Source organism: Capra hircus, chromosome 14, assembly GCF_001704415.2.
Source record: "Capra hircus breed San Clemente chromosome 14, ASM170441v1, whole genome shotgun sequence".
Taxonomy (NCBI): domain Eukaryota; kingdom Metazoa; phylum Chordata; class Mammalia; order Artiodactyla; family Bovidae; genus Capra; species Capra hircus.
This window is the reverse complement of record NC_030821.1, coordinates 81,310,013-81,329,358: the sequence shown is the minus strand read 5'-3', so window position 1 is coordinate 81,329,358 and position 19,346 is coordinate 81,310,013. Positions and strand designations below refer to the sequence as shown.

At 54.4% G+C, this 19,346-nt stretch overlaps 1 protein-coding gene across 7 annotated transcripts; it reads right to left on the bottom strand.

Moving 5' to 3' along the window:
* On the bottom strand, positions 595 to 19,264 carry HSF1 (heat shock transcription factor 1). Of its 7 annotated transcripts, none has more exons than XM_018058067.1 (14): positions 18,976 to 19,264; positions 5,468 to 5,576; positions 5,060 to 5,196; positions 4,699 to 4,856; positions 3,480 to 3,555; positions 3,352 to 3,413; positions 3,169 to 3,265; positions 2,930 to 3,066; positions 2,579 to 2,848; positions 2,140 to 2,223; positions 1,477 to 1,582; positions 1,332 to 1,397; positions 1,167 to 1,239; positions 595 to 1,099 (listed from the first exon to the last, which is right to left on the bottom strand). In XM_018058067.1, exons 1-14 carry the CDS (start codon positions 19,090 to 19,092, stop codon positions 894 to 896), a joined length of 1,698 nt encoding a protein of 565 aa, XP_017913556.1. In that variant the 5' UTR covers positions 19,093 to 19,264; the 3' UTR covers positions 595 to 893.

Here is a 19,346-nt window from a genome sequence, read left to right as displayed (position 1 = left end):
GCCCAGTAAGATGGGCGCCCGAGGTGGTGCGTGGGCAGCGGACCCAGCTGTGCTGCCCCTGCCCCAACTAGAAGCCGCTCCAGCCCATGGTGGTCATCTGGGCGAGAGAGGCTGGTTGGCTAGGGACTGTTTGGTCTACAGCAGGTGTAGGCAGCGTCTCCCTGATCCCTGCTTTCTAGGAAGCCACCACCCTGGGCCCTAGTCATCAGCAAGGACGGGGAGCAGGGCTGAGCTGGGGGTGCAGGGCACCACGTGGGCTGCTCTGGCCCACCGCCTCCATCACATGCACCTCTGCACCCCCCCACTGCCTGACTCGGGGGCGGGGGGCGCCTGTGCTTCCTTCACTCCAGACCCATGGTGCTGACCCGGTGCACCCACCTGGTTCTCTAGCATGGACCTGGCCACAAGGGCTCCTGTGGGCCCGCGCTGATCCCGCCCTGGTCCCTTCATAAAGAACTCTTGAGAACATGCGGCCCAGGGGAGCCAGCAGGCTCCAGACTGCTGTGTCCATCTGCCTCCCTCCAGTCCCTTCCGAGACATTGCGCATCATGGCTCCCCCACCCTGCCCACACAGGCAGGAGGAACAGACAGGGAGACCACACACAGAGCTCGTTGTTTATAAATCTCTGCCTGGCTCATCGGTCTGTTCGTCCATGTATATATCTGTTATATCTCTATGGAAGGGGAAAGGAGGACTCGTGTAAAAATCCAAAATACAATTCTATGAACACCTGCGTCCTGGTCAGTCTGAGTGTGGCCGTGAAGCCCAGGCGAGCTGTGGCTCACAGGGCTAGGCCCTCGGTGCTGGCTGGGGGCCACGACCCCCCGCCGGCCAGGGGACCAGGCTCCCCGACAACCAGGCCCGCCCAAGGCTTGCTCTCCTCCTGGGGCTTCTAGGAGACAGTGGGGTCCTTGGCTTTGGGGGGCTCTGAGCCCGTCAGCAGGGAGATGGTGGGGTCATCCGAGTAGTCGTCTCCCTCGGAGAAGTAGGAGCCCTCCCCGAGCTCGAAGAGCACCGGCAGGTCGCTGCTCCCCACGTCCACAGAGCCTGGGTCCAGCAGCAGCAGGGGCTGGGCGGTGTAGTGCACCAGCTGCTTCCCTAGGGGTGGGACTGGGTCAGGGTGCCAGTGGGGCTGGGGGGCGGGGGGGCAGGGGGCTCAGCTCACCTGAGTCTGGGCTGCTTTTCTCTGCCTCCAGAGGTCTGGGGGGCTCCTGGGGAGAGAGGAGCTCCTGGATCTGCTGGGGCAGCAGGAGGGAGCAAGGTAAGGGTTCCCGTTCGGCCCTGCCCCCCGGCCCCCCAGCCCCACCACCCCCACCCCCTGCCTACGCACGCTGGCCAGGCTGCTGTCCAGGTCCGGCAGGCTCATGTCGGGAACCGTCACCGAGGGGCTGAACAGCTGCAGGGAAGGGGGGGGCGGTCAGACTGCCCTGGGAGCGGGGCGGGCTGGGCGTGGGGCGGGCAGGGCTGGGACTCACATCCAGCAGGGTGCTGGTGTCCACGCTGAAGCCATGGGTTGTCAGCATGGTCTGCAGGTTGTCCAGGTTGGAGTCCATGGCGTCCAAGTGGTCACTGAGCTCGGTCCTGGTGAGAGGGAGGGGAGCGGGTGACGTGGCATCCAGGCACCCCCAGGTGAGTCCTGCCAGCCCTTGTGCCCATGTGCCAGCCTGCCCTGCGCAGGCTCACGGGAGGCCCTGAGGTGGGGCCCTGTGCCAGGTGGGGCTGGGACACTTGGCCATTACAGTGGTGGCTCAGGCTCCCTCATCACCGTGAGGCCGCGTAAGGCCTCTGGCAGCACGTCAGGCTGGGTCAGCCAAGATGCCAGGGGGCTGAGGAGTTCAGAGCTCAGAGGGGCCAGGGCCCCAGCTTCTTAGGTTCAGCAATACCTGCCCTTAGCACTGGAGGACAGCAGGAGGGTGGAGCTGCGCTCAGCTGGGTTGAGCCAGCCTCACCCAGCACGCGCCAGGAGAGAGACTAGGCCTGCCCCCAAAAGGAGGCCAGGCAGCACCTCGGGGCGCTGCCTCAGGCCCCAAAGGTGGGGGGGAGCCTGTTCACAGGCCGGGCGGGGGTCTGCTCCGAGGCTGGGGAGGGGCCCGAGCTCTGGCGGAGCCCTCCTCCCTCCCCAGTAGGACAGCGCTAACCCTGGCTGGACTCGGCCATGCAGAAAGGAGGAGGGGCAGGGGAAGAGGCGGGCGACCCCAGACATCTTTGGAGTGCGAGCCAAACTGCAAGATAGAAAGACAAGAGCCCCCCACTGCCGGTGGGGGCCAGGCGGACTCCAAGCCCCCACCCCGCTCGTCCACCTCTGGGGCGGCAGGATACACAGACCAGGTGGCCTGGGGAGGGCAGCTCAGGGGGCAGGGGCGTCCGCCATGCGCCTGGTTCCCACAATGCAGGGGCTGTGGGACCCCCCGGCTGGCATGTCTCCCTCCCCAGCTCCGTGCTCTGGGCCAGGTAGGCCAGCTCCCCTCGGTAAGTCCCGTGCTGAGGGCCTGAGGGCCACGCGTGTCCAGCCCTGCACTGTCTTCATCGGAGGCCCCTGCGCTTCCAGAGACTGCAGGGTGCCTGGAAGGCACTCACTTGTCCAGGCAGGCGACGCTGAGGCACTTCTCGGGAGCTGAGGCGGGCAGGGGCGAGGCGGGGCGGCCCCCAGTGTCCGCGAGGGGTGTGGTGGAGGCGGCGGGCGTGGGCTCGCTCTCCCGGAGGATGGAATCAATGAGGGTGGTCGGGGACAGAGGCGTCTCCACCATGGAGGACGGTCGGCTGGGGCTGGCACCCTCTGCCCGGGGGCTCTGTGGTGGGCTTGGGGGCTCCTCCTTGACGCGAACCAGGGGACTGCTGGACAGGGGCCTGTCCGTGGGGCACAGGCGTCAGCGGGTGCCTCTGCCAGCCCCACCCGCTCCTGCCTGCGGGGAAGGCGCTGGGCCGCACCTCTCATCTACACTCCTGCCTGCAGAGGCCACGGGGCTGCCGGGGGCCAGTTCAGTGATGTCGGAGATGATGGGTCCGGAGCTGGTGACAGCGTCTGGGGAGTAGAGGCTGGAGCCGCTGTAGGCTGGGGAAGCGGCCTGCCACCGAAGGGAGGTGAGCACGGTGGTGCGCGCTATGCCCCTGCCCCCGCCCCGCCCCCGCCCCCGCCCCCGCCCCCACCCCAGGCGCCCGCAGCTCACCGGGTAGGAGCCTGGGCCGTGGATGTGCTCCAGCGAGTACTGCCGGCCATACTTGGGCATGGGGTGCGCGGGGCTGCTGTCGTTCAGCATCAGGGGGCTGTGGGGAGGGGTGGGTGAGCGGCGGCCTGGCCTCGTGGCCCCCAGGTCGCGGCCCACGGGAGACGGGTGTGCCCCGTGCCTCACATCTTTCTCTTCACCCCTAGGATCCGGTTTGACTGCACCAGCGAGATGAGGAACTGGATGAGCTGCAGGGGGAGAGGCAGTCAGCCCGGTGCGGACAGGGCCCCCCTCCCCGCTGGCCCGGTGCACACCTTGTTGACGACTTTCTGTTGCTGGGCGTGCTTCTGCCGCAGGCTGGCCACCTCTCGCCACAGCGCCTCGTTCTCACTGCAGCAGACCGGGCGTGGTCAGCGGGCAGCTGGAGCCCCGGGACATCCCGCTCCACCGTGCGCCCACCCACTGGCCCGTCCCTGCCCGCTGCTGAGCACGGGCCAGGGGCCAGGCTGAGACCCCAGGGCCCTCTCTGTCAAGATGGCAGAGCCTCCAGGCTCTCTGCCTGGACTGAGGATGGGGCTCCAGGGGACGGAGGCAGTGCAGCTCTCAGGCCACAAGGCTGCGAGTGCAGGTTCCCCTGTGCTTTTAGGGGGTCAGAAGTGGCCTTAAAGAGCGCAAGGGGCTGCCGCAGCAGCCCACGCCCTGCTCAGCACCAGTATGTCTTCTTGACAGGCGGCAGACCCTCCTATGCTCACTCTAAGAGGCATCCCTGTCCTGTAGGCCAAGGCCACCTGATCCCACCTCTGAATTCCAGCCAGCCAGGCACTCCTGCTGGGGTCTGACATAAGTAGTTAGGCAGGGGCTAGGAGCCTCCTCCACGGTCTGGTGGTGTGATGGCCTGCCCCGAGTGGCTTTGAGGCCACCCCGGGCTGGGGTGCTTGAGGGCCCCAAGTACATAGGAGGAGATCTAAACTGGCCGCTATGGGGGTACTGGCAGTGGGGGGCTTGGGGTCTAAAACTGGTTCTGTGGCGACCAGACGTGCCCCAGGGAGAGGGGGTCTAGAAAAAACCTGCAGTGCCTCCTGCGCCAGGCCCGATGAGAGGTGACACACACTGATTGGTGCCAGGCGCATGTGTGGGCAGCATGAGGGGCCCGCTGGTGCTTGGGCCCAGCTCTGCGGGCTACCACGGGACCACACCTGACCCCACCTCCCAGGAAACGAGTCCAGCCTGGCAAGGGCCAGGAGGCCGTGCAAGTCCAGACGTGGCCCTGGCCCGAGAGTGAAAGGCCCGTAGCCCGTGGGACCAGGGCTGGGGAGCGGCCTCACCAGCACCGCCTCCTGCATGTCACTGTGCAGGAGGCCTCTCACGCCCCCACCCCATCACTCCGCACGAAGTTCTTTCCGGAACCTTTTGCCTGGGGCAGGTCTGGTCACAACAGAACCAGCTTTAGGCTCCCCTCAGGCTGGACCCCCCACGGTAACCCCAGTATCCCAGAGGAGGCACACCCTGCTCCCACGGTGTCCCAGAACCTACTGCTTCATGGCCAGCAGCTTGGAGTCCATGCTCTCCTGCTTCCCCTTCATCAGCTGCACGTCGGTCAGCAGCTTGGTAACGCTGTCCTGGCGAATCTTTATGTCCTCGCTCCGCAGAGTGGACACCTGGGTCCCCGGGGGAGCAGTCACTGAGGTGGCCTGGGGGCAGGGCGGGATACAGCAGAAAGGGCCGAGGGGCTGCTGGGGTGGAGGGGCCTTCGCTGGGGTGGCCGATGGGGGATGGGCAGCCGGCAGGAAGCAGGCTTGGCACAGCTAGGTCAAGGCAGGCCAGCGAGTGGACGCTGCTGTTGCTGGCAGCCTGGGCGGAGATCCGAGACCGTGGGGGGAGAACGGCTACTCACGCTGGTCACTTTCCTCTTGATGTTCTCGAGGAGCTGCTCCTGGCCTCGCAGGAAGCACGGGTGCTGGAACTCGGTGTCGTCCCTCTCTGGCTTGACCAGGCCACCCTGCTCGATGTGGACCACCTTCCGGAAGCCATCTGCGCACAATGGAGTCAGGGCACTGCTGCCTCAGGGCTGGGGTCTCACCCCTCACTCCAGTGAGGCCCCTGCCCCAGGGAGGACAGAGGGAGGCCCCGGTGGGCAGGGCCTGGCTCAGGGAATGCCCAGCACTGCCCTCCCAGAAGCCCTGCCTGTGGTGGCTGGGTGGTCTTAGTCTCAGCGAGACTCCCTGAGACACCCCTTTCCCCTTCAGCTGCATGGGCTCTGGGCGGCGTGGGGCTCTATGCAGGGCCAAGGCAGTACACTCACACATGTTGAGCTGCCGCACGAAGCTAGCCATGTTGCTGTGCTTGAAGTACTTGGGCAGCACCTCCTTGGCAAACTGGCCCTGGTCCAGCACGTGGAAGCTGTTCCCGCTCTGCCAGGAGACATGGGGGTCACCATGGCCTCCCCGTGCAGGGGCTGCACCCCAACCCTGGGCTGGGTGAGTTTTCACCTGGGATCCCACATCCCTGCTGGAGGCCTGCCAGGTCACATCTCAGCACTGCGGGCCCTTCCCTGAGGGGCCCCGTGTCAGCGCTAATCTGCAGTTTTCCCCTACCAACAGCTAAGATCCCAAATGGAGGCAGCCAAGGAGACGGGACCTAACTTCAAGTCCTCGGGAGGAAGACAACACAATTGTGCTCAGAACTGAAGTTTTGTGGTTTTTCTGGGAACAGAGATGAGAACAAGATGAAAAAACCGCTACGCTGCTCTTTCGTGTCCATCCAGACCTCGGTCCAGAAGCTCCCAGGGGGGCCGAGGCTGGGTGGGCTGGGCACGAGCCCCGCTGGGGTGCGGGAAGGGGTTGGCGGGGAGCAGGATGGGCCCCGTGGTTTCAACATGGACGCATGCATGAAAAGACACAGTGGAAGTGTGTGAGCTGAGGGGAAGGGTGGAAAAGGGACCTTCTACAGTTTTTCTCCTCCACAGACACAGTAAGAACACCAGCAAAAAATGTCAGAATCAACTTCTTCAGAACTCTGAAAATGACCTATGAGGAGAATTTATTCAAGAAATGGTTGAATCTCAGTAAGATCCGAGAACTGTGGCATTCTAACTTGCCATGTCCCTCCTCCTCTCCTGTAACTGAGAAAGCCAACAGCTCAAATCATGGTGGAATAAACGTTCTGGCATCCATGGAGCTAGGGCTCATTCAAGGCCTGCAGTGTCTCCCTGGAAGGCTCCACCTCCAAGGCTGTTTTTGATCTGACCTTTTATGCTGAAGCTCTTAGCAGAAAAAGCCTTTTCCCTAGAGATGTTTGCTGAAAGCATCAAGAAGGAATTTTAAACTCATGATGAAAAAAAAAAACCTAACTCATCACGCCAAACACAGTGGACCACAGATGAAGAAAACTGGCTAGCCAGGAAACGTAAAAGAGCTAAGGAACAAGATATCAAGACGAGCTTTGAAAAGCTCCAGGATATCCCCGGGATCCAGAAGTCACATGTGCATATACAGCTGTGTGCATGTCCGGGAGAGGTCCAAGGCAGCTCTGTGTAAGCAGGAAGCTGAGGAGAAAGTCAGGGTGCCAACGATGTGGCTGGGAGCTGAAGGCACACCCAGCACACACAGAGTTTACCGCAGAGACTGGGAGATTTATTGCTTCCAGGCATTAAGGAACATGCCTGCTCCCCTCGCTGAATAACCACGGAGCTCACTGCGTAGGCACCTCAGTGATCACACACAGCAAAGAACACAAGTTGCCTAGAATTAATTCAGAAAAGCAACTAGACAAACAGCAACAACAGGAAATTGCAACAAATCCTGGTGCGCGGGGAAAATATGATATTGAGTTTAACAGATGCCATACTATATTAATGGAAAACCTTTCAACAAAACGTTCTGAGACACGCAAAGAGACAAAGTATGACCCACACACAGGGAAACAAGCAGCCGGAAGAGACCGTCCTCAAGGAGGCTCAGATACTGGACTTACTAGATGAAGACTTCAAATTCAAGTATTTGAAATATGTTCAAAGAACAAAATAAAACGGTATCTAAAGAAATAAAGAAACACATAAGAATGATACCTCTTAGAAGAAAGTATAAGACAGAAATTACAAATATGAAAAGTCCTGGAGTTGAAAAGTGTAACAAATTGGATTTAAAATTCCCTGAGGGGCTCAAGAGCAGATCTCAGCAGGAATAAGGTGGAACCAGCAAATGTGAAGGAGTATCATCAACTGAGATTTCCTGACTGAGGAACAGAAAGAGAAGTGAATGAAGACAGTGACACACGGGACACCAGCAGAGACCAACACACGCATAAAGGAGAGGGGCGGAAAGAATATCTATAGAAATAACGACCCCAAACTCCCCAAATTTGATGAAAAATATCTGAGAAGCTAAACAAATTCCAAGAAGGATAAACTCACAGAGATTCACATCTAGATATCCATAATCAAAAGACCAAGGAAAACTCTTTAGAGCAGTTAGAACCAATTCATCACACATACGGAATCCCTAATAACAGTTCCTGAATATTCACTGGAAGGACTGATGCTGAAGCTGAAGTTCCAATACTATGGTCACCTGATGCAAAGAACCCACTCATTAGAAAAGACCCCAATGCTGGGAAAGATTGAGGACAGGAGGAGAAGGGGACGACAGAGGCTGAGATGGTTGGATGGCATCACCGACTTGATGGACATGAGTTTAAGCAAGCTCTGGGAGTTAGTGATGGACAGGGAGGCCTGGCGTGTGCACTCCATGGAGTCACAAAGAGTCGGACATGACCTAGCGACTGAACTGAACTGAATAGCAGCTCATTTGCCATGAAAAACCATGCAGGCCAGAAGCCAGTGGGATGACATGCCGAAAGTGCTGAAAGAAAAAAGCCTTTTTCTTTTGGCCAAGAATTCTATATCCAGCAAAACTATCCTCTGAAGATGCCTGGGAAGGCAGCTACGGAGATCCTGTGAACCACTCTAAGGATAAACAAAGCATAAGTCACCTAGTCTCTGGAAATTGTCTTGAAGGCATTTAACAAATGAAGAAACATTTATTCAAGAAAATCTAAAACTCAACAAAAACAGTGAACTATGGCATTTTTGGCGACAACCTGCTTCCTCCTCCTCCTCAAGAGTTCACCTGGATTGATGGCACACTCTGGGGGGACTTTGGCCTAGAAGGTGGGGATTTCTTACCCCTCAGTTTACAATCAGCACTTTCTGTATCCTCCTGAGAGGGTGAGGGGGCAGGCTACCAGCATCTCTCATCTTGCCCAACTCAAAGGCTGAGGGTCCCCTTCTCCATTCTGCCCCCATTTACAAAATGGAGTCTCTACCCAGGCATGACAGGCTCAGAATACTGGGGCTTCAATCACCCTCACCCCAGTTAGCCTTAATTTCTTTTTCTTGTCTTAAGGTACTGGGTAGGACTTCCAATACAAAATCAGCTAGCACTGGTGAAAACAGATTTTATGCCTTGTTCTGATCTTATGGGGAAAACATTCGGGAGCTTACCAGCAAGTATGATGTTAGGTGTACAGTTTCTGTTTTTGTATCAGGCTGAAGAAGGTCCCTGCTATCTCTAGTTTCCTAAGTGATTTTTTTTAAATATCACAAACATCAAATTTTGTCAAATGTTTTTTCTGAAACAAATAATATGATTGTGTGCTTTTTCTTTACATTGTCAACATGCTGGTTATATTGATTTAAAAATCCTGAGCCATCCATACATTCCTGAGATAAATCCCATTTGTTTTGACATTAGTCTTTTTATGTACTACCAAATTTGATTTGCTAAAGTTTAATTCTTGCCTTGAGAACCCTATGAACAGTATGAAAAGGCAAAAAGATATGACACTGAAAGATGTCGGAAGGTGCCCAATATGCTAATAGAGAAGAGTGGAGAAATAACTCCAGAGAATGAAGAGACAGAGCCTAAGCGAAAACAATGCCCAGATGTGGACATGGTGATGGAAGTAAAGTCCAATGCTAGAAAGAACAATACTGCATAGGAACCTGGAATGTTAGGGCCATGAATCAAGGCAAACTGTAAGTGGTCAAACAGGAGATGGCAAGACTGAACACTGACATTTTAGGAATAAGTGAACTAGAATGGACTGAATGGGTGAATTTAATTTCAGATGACCACTGTATCTACTACTGTGGGCAAGAATCACTTAGAAGAAATGGAGCAGCCCTCATAGCCAGCAAGAGTCTGAAATGCAGTACTTGGGTGCAGTCTCAAAAATTACAGAATGATGTCTGTTCATTTCCAAGGCAAACTTCAATATCACAGAAATCCAAGTCTATGCCCCAGTCACTAATGCTGAACAAACTCAAGTTGAAGAGTTCTATGATGAGCTACAAGACCTTTTAGAACTAATATCAAAAAAAGATGTCCTTTTCATCATAGGGGATTGGAATGCAAAAGTAGGAAGTCAAGAGATATCTGGAGTAATGGGCAAATTTGGCCCTGGAGTACAAAATGAAGCAGGGCAAAGGCTAACAGAGTTTTGCCAAAAGAATGCACTGGTCATAGCAAACACTCTCTTCCAACAATATAAGAGATGACTCTACACATGGACATTATGAGACGGTCAATATCGAAATCAAGTTGATTATAGTCTTTGCAGCCAAAGATGGAGAGGCTCTATACAGTCAGCAAAAACAAGACCTGGAGCTGACTGTGGCTCAGATCATGAACTGCTTATAGCAAAATTCAGACTTCAATTGAAGAAAGTAGGAAAAACCACTAGACCATTCAGATATGACTTAAATCAAATCCCTTAAGATTATACAGTAGAAGGGACAAATAACTTCAAGAGATTAGATCTGACAGAGTGCCTGAGGAACTGTGGACAGTTTCATGATATTGTACAGAGGCAGTGATCAAGACCATCCCCAAGAAAAAGAAATGTAAAAAGGCAAGATGGTTGTCTGAGGAGGCCTTACAAATACCTGAGAAAAGAAAAGTAAAAGGCAAAGGAGAAAAGGAAAGATATACCCATCTGAATGCAGAGTTCCAAAGAATAGCAAGTAGAGATGAGAAACCCTTCCTCAGCGGTCAATGCAAAGAAATAGAGGAAAAAAACAGAATGGGAAAGACTAAGATATCTCTTCAAGAGAATGAAGAGATACCAAGGGAACATTTCATGCAAAGATGGGCACAATAAAGAACAGAAATGGTATGGACCTGACAGAAGCAGAAGATATTAAGAAGAGGTGGCAAGAATTCACAGAACTATACAAAAAGGATAATCACGATGGTGTGATCACTCACCTAGAGCCAGACATCCTGGAATGTAAAGTCAAGCGGGTGTTAGCATCACTATGAACAAAGCTAGTGGAGGTGATGGAATTCCAGTGGAGCTATTTCAAATCCTGAAAGATGAGGCTGTGAAAGTGCTGCACTCAATATGCCAGCAAATTTGGAAAACTCAGTAGTGGCCATAGGACTGGAAAAGTCCCGCCTTTCATTCCAATCCCAAAGAAAGGCAATGCAAAGGAATGTTTAAACTACCACACAATTGCACTCATCTCACATGCTAGCAAAGTAATGCTCAAAATTCGTCAAGCTAAATTCAACAGTATCTGAACCAAGCACTTCCAGATGTTCAAGTTGGATTTAGAAAAGGCAAGGGAACCAGAGATCAAATTGTCAACATCTGTTGGATCACAGAAAAAGCAAGAGAATTCCAGAAAAACATCTACTATTGCTTCACTGACTAGGCTAAGCCTTTGACTATGTGGATCCAAACAAACTGGAAAATTCTTAAAGAGATGGGACTACCAGACCACCTGACCTGCCTCCTGAGAAATCTGTATGCAGGTCAAGAAGCAACAGCTGGAATGGGACATGGAACAACAGAGTGGTTCCAAATTGGGAAAGAAGTATGTCAAGGCTGTATACTGTCAGTCTGATAATTTAACTTCTATGAAGAGTACATTATCCAAAATGCCAGGCTGCATGAAGCACAAGCTGGAATCAAGATTGCTGGGAGAAATATCAACAACCTCAGATATGCAGATGACACCACCCTTATGGCAGAAAGCGAAGAGGAACTAATGAGCCTCTTGATGAAAGTGAAAGAGGAGAGTGAAAAAGCTGGCTTAAAATTCAACATTCAAAAAACTAAGATCATGGCATTTGGTCCCATCAGTTCATGGCAAATAGATGGGGAAACAATGTAAACAGTGACAGACTTTATTTTCTTGGGTTCTAAAATCACTGCAGATGGTGACTGCAGCCATGAAATTAAAAGACCCTTGCTTCTTGGAAGAAAAGTTATGACCAACCAAGACAACATATTAAAAAGCAGAGACATTACTTTGCCATCAAAGGTCCGTCTCGTCAAAGCTATGGTTTTTTCAGTAGTCACATTCACATATGGATGTGAGTTGGACCATAAAGAAAGCTGAGCATGGAAGAATTGATGCTTCTGAACTGTGGTGTTGGAGAAGACTCTTGAGAGTCCCTTGGACTGTAAGATCCAACCAGTAAATCCTAAAGGAAATCAGTCCTAAATATTCATTGAAAGGACTGATGCTGAAGCTGAAACTCCAGTACTTTGGCCACCTGATGTGAAGAACTGACTCACTGGAAAAGACCCTGATTCTGGGGAAGATTGAAGGCAGGAGGACAAGGGGACGATAAAGGATGAGATAGTTAGATGGCATCACCGACTTGATGGACAGGAGTTTGAGCAAGCTTCGGGAGTTGGTGATGGGCAGGGAAGCCTGGCGTGCTGCCGTTCATGGGATCACAAAGAGTCGGATACAACTGAGTGACTAAAATGAACTGAACTAAGTGACTGAACTGAAAGTTTTATGAACATTATGAAGGATATTGGTCTGTAATTTTCTTGTGACAGTTTCGTTCTAGGCATTTTGATCTTAAGATTTTTTAGCAAGGTTCATAATTTCTCACCCTCGGTGAGTTTTGATAGTTTGTGCTTTTCAAGGAATTGGTTCATTTTATTAAATTCACATGCATAGAGTTGTCTGTTGTACTTCCTTATTACCCTCTTACTGCCTGAGTTGTCTGTTGTGATATACCCTCTGATGGTCATCATGTTGGGAATTTATGTCTTTTCTTCGTCATGCTACAAGTTACCAACCTTTTCAAAGATTCAGCTATGAATTCGTTTATCACGTTTTACTGTTTTCAGTTTCACTGGTTTTTCTTGTATTATTCTCTTCCTTCTGCCTGCTTTGGTTTTACTCTGCTCTTTTAACTTTCACGAAGCTTAGAAGCAGTTCTTATTTCCCTTTAGGCACTACTTTAGGTGGATCTTCCAGAAAGGAAGCGTCTGGTGGACGGATGGGGAATGTTGGCACAGCAGATGGAGATCCTCAGATGGAAGAGGAGGAAGAAAGCAAGGCTCCTGTGGAGGCTGCCCTCTCATGAGTCATGATGGTGGTGGCAGGTGCCACTGAGCCTCAGCTGTTTTAGGAAGTTAGTTTGGAGGTGCCTGGTTACACAGCTGTAGGTAATATAACCAGTACATATTCTGCAGTGTTTAGAGCACTGTATTTCCATTGTCAACAGCTCGTTACTAGTATGTGGAATCCGAATTAATTTCTGTATACTGGCGTTGAAGCCTGTGACCTCAGTAAATTCACTCATTAGTTTTAATAAGGTTTTTGTAGATTCTTTGGGATTTTCTAAGTAAATAATGTATGTATGTATATATTTTTAATTCATACTTTCCAATCTTGATGTCTTTATGTATTTGCCATATTGCCTGACCAGGGCACCCAATACACCATTATCCTTCTTCTGCCTCCACTGAGAAAACTGTCAATGTGGTGAGTTACACCAGGTCTTGAGTGTTGACTAGACTTCCGCTTACAAGGTCCCTTCCAGCCCAGGCCTCACGCCGACTCTGCTGGGAAGTCAGTCTCATTCTTGTCCTGTTCTTCCACAAGCAATTTCCTTTCTTTTCCATGCTGCCTTTAAGATTTTCTCTCCAACATTTGTTTTCAACACTTTGATAGTGACATGCATTGGTATATTTTGTGTTTTTATCTTCTTTGGGACTCAATGCAGTTCTTGGATCTGTGGGTTTACAGTTTAAAAAAAAATTCAGGAAAATGTCTAGCTTTTTCTAAAAATAAAGAAATAAACCAGTTATTTCCAAAATTTTCCTCCATGCTTTACTCTGGAACTGTGTGTCAGCCCATGTGGTATTAACCCTGTAAGGCTCTGCTCACTTTTTTCACATTCTTCCTCTCTGTGATCACTGTGGATGGTCTCTTTTGCTAGCGTACTGTTCAGTGATCTTTTTTTTCTGTAGTTTCTAGTCTGCTGTTTAATCCCCTTCAATGACTTAATAAAGACAAGCTTTATTAGACAAGCTTTATGTTAGAATGTCAGATTTACCAAAAAGCTGAGACAGTAGAGTTCCTGTATGTCCCTCACCTGCTCTGTTTTTAACAGCATGCACGAGCGCATCTGCCCCAAGTGTCACAGTGATATGCTTCATCCTTAACCAAGGCCCTCATTTTTCTCAGATTTCCTTAGTTTTTACCAAACATCCTACTGTTCCAGGACATCATCCAAGACAGTATGTGACATTCATGTTTGCTTACGTCACGCTTGACTAACAATCTCTCAGACTTCCCTGGTTTCTGACGACCTTGATGGTTTTGAGGACTGGGCTGGTTTTGTGTAGAATGTTGCTCAATTTGGATCTGTCTGATGTTTTTCTCTCATGATGAGTTGAGGTTACATAAGTTTCTGGAGAGGAAGACCACAGAGGTGGTGTGCCCGGCCCATCACGGCATGTCAGGGCACAGCCGTCAATGTGACTCATCACTGCTGGCAGAGGCCTGCCTGTCCGGCGCCTCCACTGTGCAGCCCCCCGCCTCGCGGGACTCCTCGGCAGGAAGCCACTGTGTGCACGGGCCACCTCTTTGAAGGGGAAGTGAACACAGAGGTAACCAGCAGCGATTCTTCTGCAGCAGACACTTGTTCCCAACACATTCTGCTTATCCGCCTTCATTCTTTAGCACACAGAGCATTTTAGTAACTGTTTTACCAGTTACTAGTTCCCTGCTAGTCAGTTCCACCACAGCTGGTCTGTTACTGTACCTCCTTTGTTACTGGTGACATCCTCCTGCCAAGTGGCCCATCTATTAGTTTCAACTGGATCCCAGACACGAGGAATGTTACCACATTGTGTCTGAGTTCAGTCATCCAGTCGTCGTCCTTTCAAGAGGGCTGCACCCTCAGTTCTGAAGGAAGGGATCAGCCTGATCCTTTCAGGCTTGTCTTTAAGTTCGTTCACACCGCGTCGGGGCAGCTTTTTCTCTGGGCCAATACAGCTGCACCCTCAAGCCTCGGCTGTTCTGAGGTGCAGGGCAGACTCTACGCCCCAGCTGTGAGGACTGGGATGGCTCGGCTGGTCCCGGGTGGGCCTAGGGTGCCCAGCACACAGCTCCTAGTGCCTGTTCTTTCCCTGGAAGGTTCTTGGGCAGTTGCCCAGGTCTCACGCCACCAGCAGGTGGAGCAGCACTTAGCCAAGACCTGTGGGACCTCTCGCATAGCTCCTTCTTGCTAGTACCAGGTTCTGCCAATTCTGGCTGTCTCAGCTTCACCAAAGGCCAGGCTCTCAGGGTTTGAACACTGCCTCAACAGAAAGCAAGGGCTTGCCCGTCCTTTCGTGTAACAGACCTGAACACTGTCGGAGGGTGAGTCCATATTGGGTGTGTCCTGCCAACCCAACCTTAAGGGCTGTTAGAAGCCTGGGAGGCCTGCTGGTGAGTCCCTCACAGGTTGGCCTCTTCCCTCTTGCCTCAGGAGTTCAAGGCCCCTCCTTCTCTGCTGACCCCATGTCTTTCCTGAAGATCTTGGCTTACCCTCAGACACAAGAGGGACTAGTGATGGGACATACGGCAGGGGAAGGGAGAAGCTGATGCCCAGCTGCTAGCTGGCGAGCAATGCCTTTGCCTCTGAAATGCAGGGCTTAGTGAACATCCAGTCTTGCTGTAAATTTGGAGCCTGTGGCCCTATTTCCTACAGAACTGTGAACACCCTGAAATGTATACAAAGTTCTGCATATGTGCACATCTTTATAGAGGGAGGGTCTGTCTGTGAGCAGATTCTCCAAGAGCTCCACATCAACAGGATTAACCACCACGGTGACTCCAGTGGTCCACCTGCACCTTTCAAGAGTCTGCCCAGAAGAGAAGGCCTGTCCTAGCCCTCCAGCCAAAGAGATGGGTCTGCGTGACGTGTCCTGGGAGTCACAGGCATGCAGTGGGCACCCGCGTGCGGGGAGAGCGCCAGTGCTGTGTGGATGCGGCTGCAGAGCAGCCTGGTGTCCTTCCCGGCCTGTCTCCTCAGCCAAGAAGGAGCCCACTTGCACCACCCTCAAGTCCCTGTTCTACTTGTGCTCAGGGTCGAGCTCTCTGGCCGCCGCCCCACACTCAGGTCTCCAGGCCCAGCTGAACGCAGGGGCCTCTGCTGACTCAGTCACCGCTGGGCCCAGGGCCAGGGGCTCTGGGGCAGCTCCCAGCGCTCCCAGGTCGGGAATCCCTGCAGCCAGAGGTGCAGACGTGGGTCCCTAGCCTGTGATACCCGACGAGGCTGACTGCTCTGCCCAGGGTGGGTTCTGTGGGCCCCCTGATCCCTCTGAGCACACACGGCCTGTGAGGCCAGGCGGGCTCACATCCGCTGTGTCCATCTCCCTCCCTTCAGCCCCTTCTGAGTCTCTGTGCCCCTCCTCCTCACACCTCTACCCCCCCACCTCAGCAGGAGGGACAGACAGGGAGCCCGTCCTGTATAGATCTCTGCCTGGCTCATCCGTTTCTCTGTCTGTCCATGTATGTATCTGTGTACCTCTACGGAAGGTAAAATGGGGACTCTCTTGTAAAAACTCAATACAATTCTATGAACAACTGAGTACTGATCAGTCCAAGTATGGCCGGGGTCCAGCTAAGAAAGCAGGTGGGGTGGAACCAGAGCCTGGACCCAACCGGCGTGGGTCTTGCACTGCCCTCTACCCAGGAGACGCGGCATGCAGCGAGGGCAGGCGTGAGCCACAACTGTACACCAGCGAGAGACCGTGGACTCTGGGTCCGGTTCAGCCGTCCTCCTGCTTTTCATCTGTGTTTCCTAGTGTCTCTGGGACTCAGTTCCCGTGTCTGTAAAAGGCCAGCTGCCACCTCTGCGTGGTGCCGTGGGAGGAGGTGAACTGATGCCCTAGGGCTGGGCCTCCTGCTATGTGGAGGGCCGGAAAGGGCTGGCCGGGTCCTGGGTGGCAAGTTCAGGGGGCACCAGGAGCCTCCAAGGCTTCAGTGCCCCTTGCAGCCTGTGCTGCGTGCTAGGCGCTCCTCCAGCCTTTCTTGGCCACTGCCAACCCCCGAAGGCAGGGCGGAGGGCCTGCTGGGGCCCACCTGGCTCCCGGCTAGGAGGAGGAGCGGCCTGCCTGTTGTGGGAGCCCCGGGAACAATCCTCAGCCACCTAGGAGTGGTCAGGTGTGACTGGGGCCCTCGAGGAGTCCCGCAGAGAGCTGGCAACCTGACTGCAGGCTGCTCTGCAGCCAGGGCCTCCAGAGAGACCCTCTAACTGCAGGCGCTCACACTGGCCACCTGGGATGGGGCCTGGTTTGGCGACACCCAGCTCCTAGGCAAAGGAGGCCCTTGCTCTTAGGGCCTCATGGTGCCCACAGCCTAACAAGAAGAGCCTCCTTCAGCAATGCACCCACCCTCCTACCACTGTTAATGCTGTCTTGAGGCCAAACAGGCCTGATTCACGGAGCGTCCCATGGATGCAGCTGCCACGCTCACCAGGTTCCTTCCCAAGGTTGTGGGGCCTTCGGTCCCACAGGGCTGTCTGAGGGGCAGCCCTGGCCTATTCTGTGGTGGCCCCACACCGAGCATGGTAACTGACCGGGGGTCTGGGAGGGAAAGGAAACCAACATGACTCTCCAGGTAGGGCCTCAGACTGTGCGGAGGATGCACAGCACTGCTGGGGCTGGAAAACCCCCCACCCCGCCCCCTTTTCCTGTCTCTGGGGCCAAACACAGGGTCCTCCGGGCAGAATGGGGAGAAAAGTTCCAGCTGGAAGGGAGGCACCAAGAGAACAGATGCCAGAACATTCCAAGGCCTCTGGAAGCCAACTCCGGGCTTCAAGACCGCAGAAGTCTCCCCCAGCAGACTTTCTGCCAGAGGCCTGGGGCTTGTGTGGGCATCGCAGAGGACTCAGGGAGAGGGCCATCTTCTTTCTCAGGGCCAGGCAGCTCCACAGCCCCTGCCCAGCCTGGAAAAGGGCTTCCTTCCACAGCTGAACCAGTGCTCAGGTTCTGTCCTGCCTGGCACCACTAGCCCCCTGCCTGCTGCACCCCGCGCCAAGCACATCCTGGTTGGCCTAAGGACAGAGGGGAGGGGGCTTAAATGCACGGGCTCCAGCCGGCTGCTCCCACCCCTTCCAGTTTAAGTTCCACAGGGCTGGTGGCTGGTGCAGCCACTGTGTGTGAGGCTGTGGCAGGCTTGATCCGTCCTGGTTTCCAGCTCTAAGGCCTTGCTGGGAACACAGGAAGTGGGACCTGGTGAGCTCGCTGGCAGGGCTTTGGCTGCTGCCTCACAATCTTTAAGCAGAAACATCAAGCAGATCAAGAGGCGATTATCCCAGTAGATTAAGCTCAGACTATCCCAAAGGATCTCCGATGCCCCTCCCCAACCTGGCTAAGAGTATTTCCTGGGAGTTTAGGGGACAGGAAAAGAAGAGAAACGAAGAATAAAGACAGAAACCTGGGGTCATTTCCTTGGGTCAGCAAAGCTTAGGGCCTTGAACCAAGGGGATGGTGGTAACAGGACAGGCTGTGGGGAAGGAAGTACAGCCTCCTCTTGGGGAACGCTACAGAACGTTACAGAAGCAGGCAATAGGGATGGAGTGTGGCACACAGGTGTATCACCGGGACCAACACGAAGTGTTCCCTACAAGGACGCAGTATGATTCTGACTCTCTTTACCAGCTTTGAGACAGAGCTTCAGCAAATAGCCCAGGAACCAGAGGACCTGGCCTCCTGCTCTGGGCTCGCCTCAGCTCAGACTGCTCCTCCTTTCTAACGGCTTAACAGTGCGAAAGACAAGTACTTAGAAGAGTCTGGGAGAGCCAGCGCCCTCAGGAGAGCAAGTGTGCCCGGAGGCACCCAGAGGTTCCGCAAACCAGGGCAGCCCAGGCCGCACACCTGCGGGTCGCGAGCTATGGCTCGGGCCTTTCCCGGACGCAACGTCACAGCCCGGACGCAGATTCTCAGCCGCAACTCCAGATAGTCTCTGCTTTACCTCTGCAAGCGGGGGAGCTGTCTGGCCTGCAGGGTCAGACCATGGAGACGAGCCTGCTGCCAGGCAACTGGAGGCAGGGGCGTGGATAGAGAGGCCCCGAGAGGAACGAAATAAAAAGTGGCTCTGGGGGAACCCAGCTGTGGTATCCGGACACGAGTTCGAGACCCACCACAACTTTATGACGTTTTGCTTTGTTTTTCGGTCCCTTTCCTTTTCAGTAGAGCAGCGCCCTCCAATACCTGCGCCAAATCCTCATTTCCTCGCAACAGCTGCCGACCCCACCACCCTGGTAACTCATCTGAGAAGCTGTGGGGTCACCTGGCCACCACACTCGCTACGAAACTGGGCGCTGCCCTCAAGCCAGGCGCGCTTCCGCTGTCGTCTCACAATTACTCGGCGAGAGACCGAGGAGAAGAGGCCCTTCCTGCCCAGACCCGGGCAGCGCGCACCGAGCGGAGGCCTCGGACGCTCTCTCCCGAACCCCCGGCTGTCCGCCCCCACAGGCCCCGAGGCCGGCGCGCCCAGCCCCTCACCGGGCTCCAGCAGATGAGCGCGTCCGTGTCCGGGTCGCTCACGAGGGTCCACAGCTTGGTCAGGAAGGCCGGGACGTTGCTGGGCCCCGCCGCGCCCGGGCCCACGGGCAGATCCATACCGGGCGAGACGGGAGAGGAGGAGGTAGCAACCGCAAAGAGAGGCCGAGGGACGGGCTAGCGCAGCCGCCGCGCCTGCTGCCTGGGCCGCGCTGCCGCCGCCCGCTGCGCACACACGGCCCCGGGGCCTGGCATGGCCGCCGCCATCTTGCGACGGGCGCGCTCCCGCCGGCGCCGCCCGCCCGCGTCCCCACGGCGGGCGCGTGCGCGCCGGCCCAGCCCATTTGGGCCCGCCTCTCGCCCTCTGACCCCTC